General features: G+C 42.2%; 1 protein-coding gene across 1 annotated transcript in view; it reads right to left on the bottom strand.

The window, feature by feature from the left end:
- Positions 1–13,594, bottom strand: part of LOC109932295 (solute carrier family 22 member 5-like) — a 106,295-nt gene that overhangs the window by 9,369 nt on the left and 83,332 nt on the right. Inside the window, exons 6-8 of the mRNA XM_020531530.2 lie at positions 13,291–13,391; positions 8,977–9,191; positions 7,530–7,712 (exon numbers count right to left, since the gene is read on the bottom strand). Coding sequence (XP_020387119.2) covers positions 7,530–7,712; positions 8,977–9,191; positions 13,291–13,391 — 499 coding nt within the window. The remainder of the gene's footprint in view (positions 1–7,529; positions 7,713–8,976; positions 9,192–13,290; positions 13,392–13,594) is intronic.

Consider the following 13,594-nt stretch of genomic DNA (forward strand, 5'->3'; position numbering starts at 1 on the left):
GACCATCTCTAACACCTCTCTCCCCTTCCTGGACCTCTCTGTCTCCACATCGGGCAACCACCTAGAAACCGATATTCATTTCAAGCCATCCGACTCCCACAGCTACCGAGAATACTCCTCCTCCCACCCATCTTCCTGCAAAAATGCTATCCCCTATTCCCAATTCCTTCACCTCCGCCACATCTGCTCCCAGGATGAGGCATTCCACTCCCATACATCTCAGTTGTCCTCGTTTTTCAAGGACCGTAACTTCCCCCCGCTCAGTGGTCGAGAACGCCGTCAACCGTGTCTCCCACATCTCCCGCAACTCATCCCTCACACCCCGTCCACGCAATAATAACCAAAAAAGAATCCCCCTCATCCTCACGTACCACCCCACCAACCTCTGGATCCAACGCATCATCCTCCGACACTTCCGCCATCTGCAATCCGACCCCACCACCAAAGACATCTTTCCCTCCACACCCTTATCTGCTTTCCGGAGGGACCACTCTCTCCGTGACTCCCTTGTCCGCTCCACACTCCCCTCCAGCTCCACCACACCTGGCACTTTTCCCTGCAACCGCAGGAAGTTCTACACCTGCCCCCATACCTCCTCCCTCACCCCCATCCCAGGCCCCAAGAAGACTTTCCACATCAAGCAGATGTTCACCTGCACATCTGCTAATGTGGTATACTGCATCCGCAGTACCCGGTGTGGCTTTCTCTACATCGGGGAAACCAAGCGGAGGCTCGGGGACCGCTTTGCAGAACACCAACGCTCGGTTCGCAATAAACAACTGCACCTCCCAGTCGCGAACCATTTCAACTCCCCCTCCCATTCCTCAGACGACATGTCCATCCTGGACCTCCTGCAGTGCCACAACGATGCCACCTGAAGGTTGCAGGAACAGCAACTCATATTCCGCTTGGGAACCCTGCAGCTCAATGGTATCAATGTGGATTTCACAAGTTTCAAAATCTCCCCTCCCGCTACCGCATCCCAAAACCAGTCCAGCTCGTCCCTGCCTCCCTAACCTGTTCTTCCTCCCACCTATCCCCTCCTCCCACCTCAAGCCGCACCCCTATCTCCTACCGACCAACCTCATCCCGCCCCCTTGACCTGTCCGTCCTCTCTGGACTGACCTATCCCCTCCCTAACTCCCCACCTACACTCACCTTTACTGGCCCCATCCCCGCCTCTTCGACCTGTTTGTTTCCTCTTCACCTATCCTCTCCTCTATCCATCTTCTATCCACCTCCCACTCTCTCCCTATTTATTTCAGAACCCCCTTCCCCTCCCCCTTTTCTGATGACGACTCTAGGCCCGAAACGTCAGCCTTTCTGCTCCTATGATGCTGCTTGGCCTGCTGTGTTCATCCAGCCCTGCACCTTGTTGTCTAGAATTTTATGTTGCCAGTTCATAATTGTTTACATGTAGCTAGAATCTATCTGGTTGCAATAAATAATCTTGCTTGTTAAGTACAGAAACCCGGTCTGTGTTTTTTGTCAACTTGAATCTAAAAGATTGGTAAATTCCTGAATTTTGAGTACTTTTTTGACAACTCCAGAAATAGCAGAAATTCTCGTGAAGGAAATAAAGAGCCCACTACTCTTGTCAGATGTAACAACAGCCGCTTTTTAATATACTTCCAACATAAGTACATTAAAATAAATTTGGGAGTTTTTATTTGTTCATTTCCATTTTTGTGGTTTATTACCTCTGTCTGTTTTGATCTGTTGCCTGTCAACATTCCCAGTGATGATGTAGCTAACTTGTTCCAAACAACAGCATCAGATGTCAGTATATTGGTTTGGAGTATCTTTGATTTTTCTTTGCAGGTTCTACAATAACACCTGGAATCATAGAGTCATGGAGTACAGAAACAGACCCTTCAGCCCAACAGGTCCATGCTGACCAGTTGTCCTGAGTTAATCTGGTCTCATTTACCAATATTTGGCCCATATCCATCTGTATCTTTCCTATTCAGGTACCATCCAGTTGCCTTTTAAATGTTGTAATTATATCAGCCTCCATGACTTCGTCTGGCAGCTCATTCCATGCACACAGCATCCTCTGCATGAAAATGTAGTCCCTTAGGTCCCTTTTCAATCTTTCCCCTCTCACCTTAAACTTACGCTGTCTAGTTTTGGACTCCCCTACCCAGGGAAAAAGACTTTGGCAATTCACTCTATCGATGCCCCTCATGATTTTGTAAACCTCCATAAAGTCACTCCTCAACCCCTGACACTCCAGGAAAATAGCCCCAGCCTATTCAACCTGTCCCCATAGCTCAAACCCTCCAACCCTGGTAACATCCTTGTAGATCTTTTCTGCACCCTTTCAAGTTTAACAACATCCTTCCTATAGCAGTCAGACCAGAATTGAATGCAATATTCAAAAAGTGGCCTAACCAATGTCCTGTACTGCTGCAATATGACATCCCAACTCCTATACTCGATGCACTGACCAATAAAGGTCAGCGTACTGAATGCCTTTTTCTTCAATATCCTCTCTATCTGCGACTCCACTTTCAAGGAACTATGAACATGCACACCAAGGTCTTTGTTTGGCAATGCTTTCCAAGACCTTACCATTAAATCTGCCCTGATTTGTCTTACCAAACTGCAGCACCTCACATTTATCTAAATTAAACTCCATCTGCCTCTCCTCAGCTCATCTGCCCATCTGATCAAGTCCCTGTTGTACTTGAAGGTAACTTTCTTCACTGTTCAGTACACCTCCAATTTTGGTGTAATCTGCAAACTTACTAACCATTTCTCCTGATAGGCCTGGACAAATTAGAAACTCTTTCAAGGGTAATTATAAGATTAAATCATATCCTATCATTTTGTTATGCAGTCCAGCTGGAAACTAATGTGTTGTTTTCAGATATTTTATGTGTTTGGTAAGGAATGTTCAGTATACTAAATGAATGTAGTCATAGCCTTGCTCATTGTTTCACTTCAGTGCATGAATGCAGACTCTGCCTCTCTTGGCTGTAGTTTGTAACAAAGTGCTAACTAACAACAAAATGCTGTATACGAAGTTTCATTCCAAAATTTGTCTCAGTGTCCTGGGTCTCTGCCTTATAACACAACCCTGAATTTTGTTTCCTAAATATTGGACAAAACATCTTTTACAGGTCACTACCTTGTAATACACAACAAGTTGTATATTATTCTCTGCACAATGTGTTAAATCTCAAATAGGATGGTGCTATGACCCAGCAATCCTAATGGGATGAGAGAGCTCACGTTCGAAAATTGTTGGGGCATCAAATTGTGAAGTCATCCCTTCATACAACATAAATGTGTTTACACTGTAAACACTTTCAATATGAACTTTGCGTCTCATTTCTTTTACAGGATATTAACGTACAGTAAGATTAGCCAAATCTTCAGTTGTGGCAAAATTGTCAGCAATTAAATTCCGAACAGGAAATATAATGTAAGGATGCCTTATGATAAGCCAAAGTGCTGGACTCATAACTTTGGATATTTGAACTTTGCAGGCTTGTAATGTGTCTATGCCATGGAGTAGTGTTAGAGTGCAAATCTGCAGTGGTGGCTGCAAAACCATCTCACCCACATCCTGAACGAGTATGGAGCAAATTACATTTTTAACGCAGATGAAATTGAACTGTTTTTATCAGATCGCTCTTTAATATTTAAAGATGAAGTGTGCAATGGTAGAATGTGAAGCAAGGAACATGTCATTGTTGAGGACTGTGTCAGCATGGACGGCACTGAGTAGTTGCTGCTTTTTGTGTTAAGCAAGTCCAAGAGGCCATATTGCTTTATGAACGTCAAAACACTATGCAGTGTGAGGCTAACAAAAACACACCAGTGTCCTCCAGCATTTTGGAGGTGTGGATCAGGAAAGTAGACCACACCAATAGAATAAAAGAAAGATTATCACTTTGATGACTCCAACGAATGCCTGTCTGCTGATCTGCCTGTTTCCCTAGCTAAATCCACGAAGGACCATAGAGATGCAGTGGGATTTTGCACTGCAGCTCAAAAATGCAGAGTATGTTTTACTGCATTGAAGATGTGGCAGAATGTCCAAAGACATCATGCTAAGCAGAAAATAATTACTGGATCTTTCCAGAGCTAACTCCCAACAATTTTCAATGTCTTTTACGCTACAAGATCAGTCCAATGCAAGGTATGAACACATTGAAAAATGAAGACATTTTTCACAAATATACTGTGTCACTGCATTTTTATACTTTTACCAAAGAGTGCATTTGTGGAAAATATGATTACATATGGACTTCATTGACTATCTCAAAGCTCCACTCAATATAAATTTTGGGGTGATTTGATTTATGAATTTACTGTGAATAGATGAGGAAGTGCAAATCTTGATTCAGGTAACACCCCCTTGGAATTGAAACATTATTAGTATTATTCCCTTATTTAGTTTAATTTATTTTAAGGATAGGTGAGAGAACGCATGTTATTATACACCTATTAGTCTAACTTCGTGTAGAGAAGTTACTGAATTTGCCATTAGAGACAGGTGCCAGTGATTTCATTAAAGTGGTTAAACATCTATTTGCTCAATTGCCCTTTAGGATGGGCATTGCCAATAGTCAAAATCAAATTAGCAAAAGTGCCCCTTTTAAAAGGTGGCAAGATAACAAAATCCAAATAAAACAAGAGGAAACTTATTATGATAGAAGTTATTATGTTATTCCAGGTGACAATTATTTGTGTCAGTCTCTCTGGTGTCTGGTCTTTAAAAAAGCCTCAAATGTGAAGGTGGAGGAGGAATGCTTTCTTCCCAGGAATGCCTGGAGAAGCAAGGAGCTGGATCAAAAAAAAACACTTTGATTGCTTTCTGCCTCAACCTGTTGTTATGCATCACTTTGTCCAGGGTCAGTAGTAGACTGAAGTTCAGCCAAAATTGAAATAGCAGCCTCTTCAATTAGTGGAGCCAGGGCTGCAACCTCTCAATCTCAATGTAATCATGAACCAGGGATTCCAGCAGGTTGTAAAGGTTACAAGCAGCCTGGGAATCTTTGACTAGGCTGATAAATCTTTCGGAGGGGATTTCTCCATGAAACACTCTTGTTAGGCTTCACCACATTGAACTATGTGTATAATTAAAAAGGGTTAAGTCAATTATACTGTACGTAAGTTTATTAATCGAACGCCTTACTTATAGTATTGGAATGTTGTTAAGAAATGTTTAAGTTGGCATTTCTTTCACTGTCAAATACAGAAATATACTTTTAACAAGGTTAGAGTCATAGAGTCATAGAGATGTACAGCATGGAATCAAACCCTTTGGTCCAACTCGTCTATGCTGGCCAGATATCATAAATAAATCTTGTCCCATTTGCCAGCATTTGGCCCAAATCCCTCTAAACCCTTCCTATTCATATACCCATCTAGATGCCTTTTAAATGATGCAATTGCACAGTCTCCACCACTTCCTCTAGCAGGTCATTTCATGCATGCACTACTCTCTGTGTGAAAAAATTTCTCCTTAGAGTCCCTTTTAAATCTTTCCTCTCTCACCTTAAATCTATGCCCTCTAGTTTTGGACTCTCCCACTCTGTCAAAAATACTTTGTCTATTTACCCTATCCATGCCCCTCATGATTTTATAAACCTCTATAAGGTCACCCCTCAGCCTCCGACCTTTCATGGAAAATAGCCCCAGTCTATTCAGCCTCTCCCTACAGCTTAATCCCTCCAACCCTGGCAACATCCTTGTAAATATTTTTTGAACCCTTCCAAGTCTCACAACATCCTATTGCAGGCAGACCAGAATTGAACACAGTTTTCCAAAGGTAGCCTTACCAATGTCCTCTACAGCCCCAAGATGACCTCCCAACTCTATACTCAATGCATTGAGCAATAAAGAATTAAAAAAGGACAAGGTACACCTCTTAAAGCCATTGATTCATCACACTTTGCCTTTCTCAGACATCCCCACCTCAACATGCTCTTGCTTTGTCTCTGCAGAAAAAAAAACAGCTTACGTTTCGATGATTTAAGTTGTAGCAGCCTTTCAGTTGCTGCATATATTGTGTATTTCTCTCTGTCCCAATGGCAGAAAATTATTAGCAATGATTGCTAATAGAGATCAGGTGGGTAGGTATAAGAGCCCCTGTCATGTTTCCTGTGGCCCAATTAAAATCAAGCCCAACTTGTCTGGTGTATGGATAGGGATAAAACACTAAAGTCTCTATATAAAAGAATTTCAAACAATATCGAGCAAGTGTTACTGTACAATATCATACAAATGCAGCAATTGTGACAATATCATTATCTGAAATTTATATGATCCCTTTTACAAGCTCACAATTGCCCAAAGCTCTTTGCAATTAAATAATTTTACATTGTAGTTACCGTTGTAATGTAGAAAATGCAAAATGCACCAGAAAGGTTCCAGTCAGTGATGAGATAATCATTAGAGGATTGATTTTAGTGATCATTTTTGAAGGGTATCTAATAAAATCAGCACAAAATGTCCTCATCTAGGTAGTGGTTCCAGTCAAGTTTTATGTGACATTCGTGGCAAAGGGTCTTAATTTACTTTCTCAACTGAAGGACAGAACCTCTGACAGTGTAATACTCCCTCAGTAATGAATTTGTGACTTATCCAAGATTTTATGCCCAAGGATGGGATTTTTTGGGGGCTCAAAGAGAGTGGTAGGCATCATAACATTAGCCTGCATAACAGGAGTGATGGTGCCCATTGACTTCCTGCTGCCGCTGTTATTTTACCCATGGAAGGACAGGTTATGTACAGCCTGTTCTTAACCAGTTGAGGCCTTTAAATGGGAGATTAAGGGGTACCGGTAGGTCTGCTCCTGCAACCACTGGTGGATCGTTGGGCATTTCACAAGTTGGGGAAATCTCCATCTGGTAGATGTAGGCTCCTTGCACTGGCAAGGAGTTCCCTGCTGAAAGACCAGTCTTGCCCTCACACATGAATCACGTCCATCTTAACTAGAGTCCAGCTGATTTGTCTGGGCAAGTCCCACTTGCACTCTGTGAGTTTCTCCATCTTGGCTTGAGCTGGATTCTGCAGTAGTAGGAATGGCTATCAGCTCCACCACCGGTGCTGTTGGGACTGAATGCACTTGGCTGGCAATGTTAGAAGGTTGGACAGAAGTCATGACTGGAGGCAATTAATTGTTCGATCAATGTATAATGCAGACATGGCTACTGCACCTTTAACTTTCTAGCTGGTGGATCGGGGCCATCACTGCCTTACAAAGTCCGAGCACAAGCGTTTGGAGTGGGACAATAAACCTGTAACCTTCTGACTCAAAGTAGGAGCACGACTGTTGAGTTATGACCAATGTAAAATCACAGACTGCTAGAACTGAAGAAATTTATTTCTGTATAATAATTTGGAATAGATCGAAGATTCAATCAATGGGATTTTGAAATTGATTTAAAACAGTCCCAGAACCGATGGTACAAAAAGGTATGCCTAGGTTTTGGGAATGGCCTGATGGTGTCAGAATAGTGCCAAAATTCCTTACATTAAACCAACATATAGAAAAAAAACTGTTACCTTACCGAGGAGAAAAAAGTAAGGTGAGATGATACTGCCCAGCCTGGAAGCCATCAAACTTACTCCGACACCTGTGTTTCTTATCACAGTTGCGTAGAGTTCAGCAGTATAGGTATAAATTATGGTGAAGGCACATGTGTTTGCTAATTTTCCAACCATCACCAGCACTGTAGCAAGCATTGAAACACCTAGACAAAAAAAAAAGAATTAGAACAGTACGCTGAGTGAAATTTGTGTTGGTTTACACATGCCTATCTGTATCGTGCTTTAAACACATGACACATGGGCTAACTTTCTAAATATGCGCTTATGTTATGCCGCCTCACCAGCTTAGAGTACACACTGGAAATTCATATTAATGACCCCCATTCAGTAAACTAATGGATAGAAAGTCATGCAACCACAATTTCCTGACTTATCTTGTTAATCTTCTTTTCAAAAAGAAATTGGACAGGCACTTGAGAATAAAAATATTGCCAGGCTACAGACACACATTTGGGTGAGTGGAACGAACTGACCTGAACCAATGGTACAAACCTGCCTAGGTTTTGGGAATGGCCTGATGGTAATTTGTAAGGCCAGAGAACTTACTTGTGAGACTTTGAAAAATGGCAAAAATAACTATGATTTTTGAAGGGGCTGGTATCTGAGGAGAAGGAATTAAAGGCTCGGAAGAAAAGATGAGTGGTCAGGATATTTAAGGACATGTATAAAATTATGGTATTCCCCATATAAATGCAAGGCTTCCTGTCAATATATTTCTATCTATACATTTTATGCTAGTGTCTATACACAGGTGACAGGCCTCTAAAACTCAATGGATACCAGAGCACATTGTGTATGGGGCTCAATTTTCCCAGGAATACACATGCCAGATCTATTTACTGATGTGAACCAACAGCAGAAGTTGCACCGAGAGTGTTGTGGATGCATCAGTAAATCCATACAGGATAAATGAATGCACAACATAACATACAGCTTCACATGCATCCTCTTTAGCTGTGTGACATGCAGTTAATGGTTAGATCATGACAGTTCAATGCAGGAATGGCAATTTGAATTTTTCTGATATTGTAGGATTCCACCTTCTATTTGAAATAGGCCTAATGTTTGAAAACTGTGGCTGTCAAGTGGTTAGAATTGGTGCACGTAATTTTGGGGATAAGTCGTTGCCAACCATTTTTAGACACTCATTATGTTTCTACTAGTTGGAAGAGCTGAAACTCATCCTAACAACACAGCTAAGAGCAGTGAAGTTGTGATGGGTTAGAAAGAGTGGAGGAGTTCTTAATTGGTTTGCGAACCAGCGCGCTACATATTTCTGAAGAAGAGTCATTTCAGACTGAAATGTTAACTCTGTTTGTCTCATACAGATGCAATCAGTCCTGTTGAGTTTCTCCAGCATTTTCTGTTTTTGTTAAGTATAATTCCAGATGCAATATAAAAATTTACTTGGAGGTATGAACTGGATGAAGAAGAGGACAATTCCACCAAAAAAAAGTGAGCCCGAGAGGCTCAACTTGCGAGAAAGCTTCTGGAGGAAAAGCCAAGCTGCCAGATTGGCTGGAATTTCGATGGCACCGGCGAAGAAACAATTCAAATAGTCATCACCATGGAGATTGGGTGTGTTCAAAGACAGACCATAGTATCCAATTGCTAAAATCAACCTGCAATAAAATTACAAATTCTTCTTGTAAAACTGTTTTTTGAAAAAAATATGAACCGGTTTTTTTTAGCTGCATTTTCTCTTTCACTTATTTACATTAGTGTCACCCGACAGAAATTGCAGACCAGTCTTGTGTTCCTACTGTGACACTGTTTTAGCTACAACCACTGACTGTAGAAGAGCATTTATTACATTAGCGCAATTAAATAAATGAAATTTAATGCGTAATTACCTCAAATTTTCCATTACCATTATGACACAACGGGTAATTCCTCTAATTCACCAGGAAGAAAAAGATAGACAAACATTTTCATAACTATGATACATTTTGCACATTGAATGCCAGTTCCATTTTCGTAGATTACAGCAAAAAGGAGAAATTGAGAACAATAATAAAAGCCGATGAGGAAAACCTGGAGAACTGAAGTAGAAAGTGTCTGAAATCTCTGTGCTTCATGGCTACATCTACAGAAACTATACTCATTTATACGTTCATTCAATACATATGCAGACTCAGGAGTTCCCCAAAGGAGTTGGGACAGGTCTGGCGGGGGGATGGGAATGGATAGTCAGATCCAGGGGCAAGATGTGGGGAGTCAAGTCTGATGGCAACGGAGGGGAGCAGAAGACGTTCAGTGATTAGGATCGGTAGAAGCCAGTTGTCAGGCAGCGGAGGGGTATTCTCAGGTCCTAGGGCACGGATATTGAATCCCAGCGCACATGTTGGGTCTCGGACACGAGGGTTAGTCTCTGGGGTGTGGTATCAGGTCCTGGTGCAGGCCATATCAGGGCCTGGGGCATTGATGATGGGCCCTGGGTCATGGGTATTGGGCCTAGGTTGGGAGGATTGTCAAGCTGGGTGTGAGTGTTGCGGGGGTGGTGGGGGAGGGGCGGAATGCTGTCAGCAAGCAGACTGGGGGTATGCTGGGCCAAGAGAGTGGTGTTGAATCTCATGTGGGGGTATTGGTGCCTGGCTTGGGGTGTCATAATTGTATTTAATTTCAGGCATTGAGAAATTACCAAGAGGAAAGTTCAATTTCCTGGGAAATTCATTGAGTCTGCTGTGATGGGATTCAGCTGGATCCCTTTTATCTACACTGGCATAACAACTGTCTGGCCAGCAGAAAATCTACTCCAATATCTATTTGTCCGTGAAAACTAAGTTCCACAGGCTTTACATCTGTAGCTACAATGAGGGGACAGAGTGACCTGAAATTGACATGGCTAAAGGTGTAGCAAACTGAATTTGAGGTTGGAGGCTGAAGGGTGACATATAGAGGTTTGTACAATCATGAGGGGCATGGATAGGGTGAATAACCAACGTTTTTTCCCTGGGGCTGGGGAGTCCAAAACTAGAGGGCATAGGTTTAATGTGAGAGGGAAAAGATTTAGAAGGGACCTGAGCGGCAAGGTTTTCATACAGAGGGTAGTTTGTGTATGGAATGAGCTGCCAGACAAAGTGTTGGAGTCTGGTACAATTACAACATTTAATAGGCATCTGGATGGGTGTATGAATAGGAAGGGTTTAGAGGGATATGGGCCAAGTGCTGGCAAATGGGACTAGATTAGTTTAGGATATCTGGTTGGCAAGGACGAGGTGGACCAAAGGGTCTGTTTCCAATCTGTACAGCTCTATGACTCTATAACATGGAATCCACATTCTTTTCTAGCAGTTCAATCAAGAAACAGTTCAATCAAGGAATCATAGAGCCACAGAAAGAGGTCATTTGGCCCATTTTGCATGGAATGAGCCTAATGGCGCAATATTGATTTTCTAGGCAGAGTGTGGGGAGAACCTAAACCAGGAAATTTCAATTTCTGAGATAGTAGGAACTGCCAATGCTGGAGAATCTGAGGTAAGGTGTAGAGCTGGATGAACACAGCAGACCAAGCAGCACCAGAGGAGCAGGAAAGCTGATGTTTCGGGTCTGGACCCTTCTTCAGAAAATCTTTCTGAATCATTTTCTGAAGAAGGGTCCAGACCTGAAATGTCAGCCTTCCTGCTCCTCTGATGCTGCTTGGCCTGCTGTGTTCATCCAGCTTCTACACCTTATAATTTCAATTTCTGATTTTCTTAGTTTTTTTTACATTTCGTTGTTCATAGTGTAAGCTAAAATGATTTAATCTATGTCAAATATTAAAATAAATGTAAGTATTCTATATGTTACTATTGAACATAACAAAGGTGGCTTACATGGGTTCAGGTCGAATGAATTAATGATGCATGTACTAATGGTCTGTGATCATGTGATATGAGATGAAACCTTTCCAGCTCAAGGACATCAATTCAGGTTTGTTCAGCGCCAATTTTTTCTGGTTTGATATCATAATCACTATTAGTCCCTCATGTCTGCCATATCTTACCAAACTCCACAAATGTTGGAGTGAGATGATCTCAATGTTGAGTTGGGTCTTCTCATCCAATTCTGACAGTGATGTTGCCATAGTCCATGTATCTCAGAAACCTAGATGATTCTGCTCATTGAGCTTAAATTGGCAGAATCTTTGAGGGGCCTGAACAATGTGGACCACGGTAAGATTTGTGGCAGATAGGCCTAGATCAACAGCAGGAGCCACTTACTACATTTTCATGTATTTGCTGGGTGGCAAGGCAAGTTTCTCACTAGGCAGCAATAAGTTGTCAATTAAGAGGGAATTATAGCTTGTTACCACTTTATTAACAGTGAAACTCTCCTCATTAACATTCAACTTCCTACGTTATCAAACATGTTGCTAGACATTGAAAATCCTTGATTTGGAAGTCAGAGTGGGTACCTGGTGACCTCAACATACCACTTGCTCCAAAGGAACTCCATGCTGGATACCAGACATGAACATCTGAGGGCATGCACCATAGACATTGCCACATGAACTCCATATCCATTGACATTGGCATCTGATATATGCCAGCCTCTAAGAATGTTCATGGCCATCCCCAATCTACTTAAAAGATACTTATGCACTTCAATGCTGCACCTTGGGCTGCACCAGCAACTATCATTGTAATGCTGCTGTTCATCCCTATCTCTCCTTAAACTGAGAGTCTGGCTGGACCATTTAAGAGGGCGGATAAGGTGCAACAACTTTGCTGTGGGTATGGAGACAAAGAAGGCACAACAGAGATGAAGATCAGGTAGGGATTGAGAAAATGGATAACTGCTGAGCAGGTTAGAAAAACCAGGCAAGCAGGGCTGGAGTCTCATAAGTTCATCTCACGCTCTAACCAGTTTTTCACTTTGGTTATGGTCAAAGCAATGCAGAGGGCACAGGGAAATAATGTTGTGGGTTTGGGTGGGTGACAGTGAGTGAAGGAAGATGCTGTAGACAATAGTAAGGTTGGTTGAGCATGAGCCTTACTGGGAGGTAAGTACAGTAGCAGAGATAGATTGAGTGTGAGATTATAGAGATGATGGTGACAAGTACACTGGCAGAGTTGAGAGAGTCACTGATCTTCTTCCTACAGTGCTGACTATTCGTCCACATGGCTGAGACTGTACTGGCCTGGGTGGCAGTGTCAGAACAGGTAAGTATGGTCTGGCGTCATGGGCTCCAGTGCTTGTTCTAGTGGAAAGGGACCACCCCATCCAGAGTTGGGAGAAAAATTTCCCTTCTCTGCCATGTCCAGGGCAAATGCCAGGATTGTGCAGGGCAGCTCTGGACTAACTGGATGCACAACAGCCTTTTAAAGATGGCACCAGGTCCGGGCATGTGGATCAATTCTGGGATATCCTGGCAGTAGCAAGTTGTTCCAAGAATGGTGCAATGGGCATGAGGGCACCATGGTAGGGGTTAGATAGTTAATGAGGCGAGTTTGGTAAGACAGGGCAAGAACACTCTCTAGGCCTCACAGGGAAATGTCCTCCAAAAACTTGCTGCAACTGGCATGTAAGAATTAATCCTAAGTTTCCTTTGCTCAGGAAGAAGACAGAGTGAGAGGTGGACTAGTTTTCTATAGCCATTTTGTGTTCATCCTTCATTAAACAGAGGCATGTGTGAATTCTTAGGATGGCTATGAATTATCCTCATGATATCCTGAAGGCAATAGACAAGAAATATTTATTTGATAAACATACTTGGTTTTTCTTAGATCAAATACTTACCACACTATAAGGCTTATAATGGTGATGCTTTGAATGTTATGGGTTTTTACCAAGTGACTAATTGGCAAAGACTTTATATTTTTATCCTTTATATTTTCAAGCTAGGAAAAAGAAACAGAAGTTTCAATATAATTAGAAAATATCAACTTTATCTACTATCATTTTTAGTTTATTTTGAACGTGGCTGATCCAGAAATCAGTTGACTGGATGGCTGGCTTGTCATGCTGAGTAATGGCAACAATGTGGGTTCAATTCCCACACCAGCTGAAGTTACCTTCTAAACCTTCCCCTTGCCTGAGGCCT

This window comes from Rhincodon typus, chromosome 12, assembly GCF_021869965.1.
Source record: "Rhincodon typus isolate 14 chromosome 12, sRhiTyp1.1, whole genome shotgun sequence".
Lineage (NCBI taxonomy): Eukaryota > Metazoa > Chordata > Chondrichthyes > Orectolobiformes > Rhincodontidae > Rhincodon > Rhincodon typus.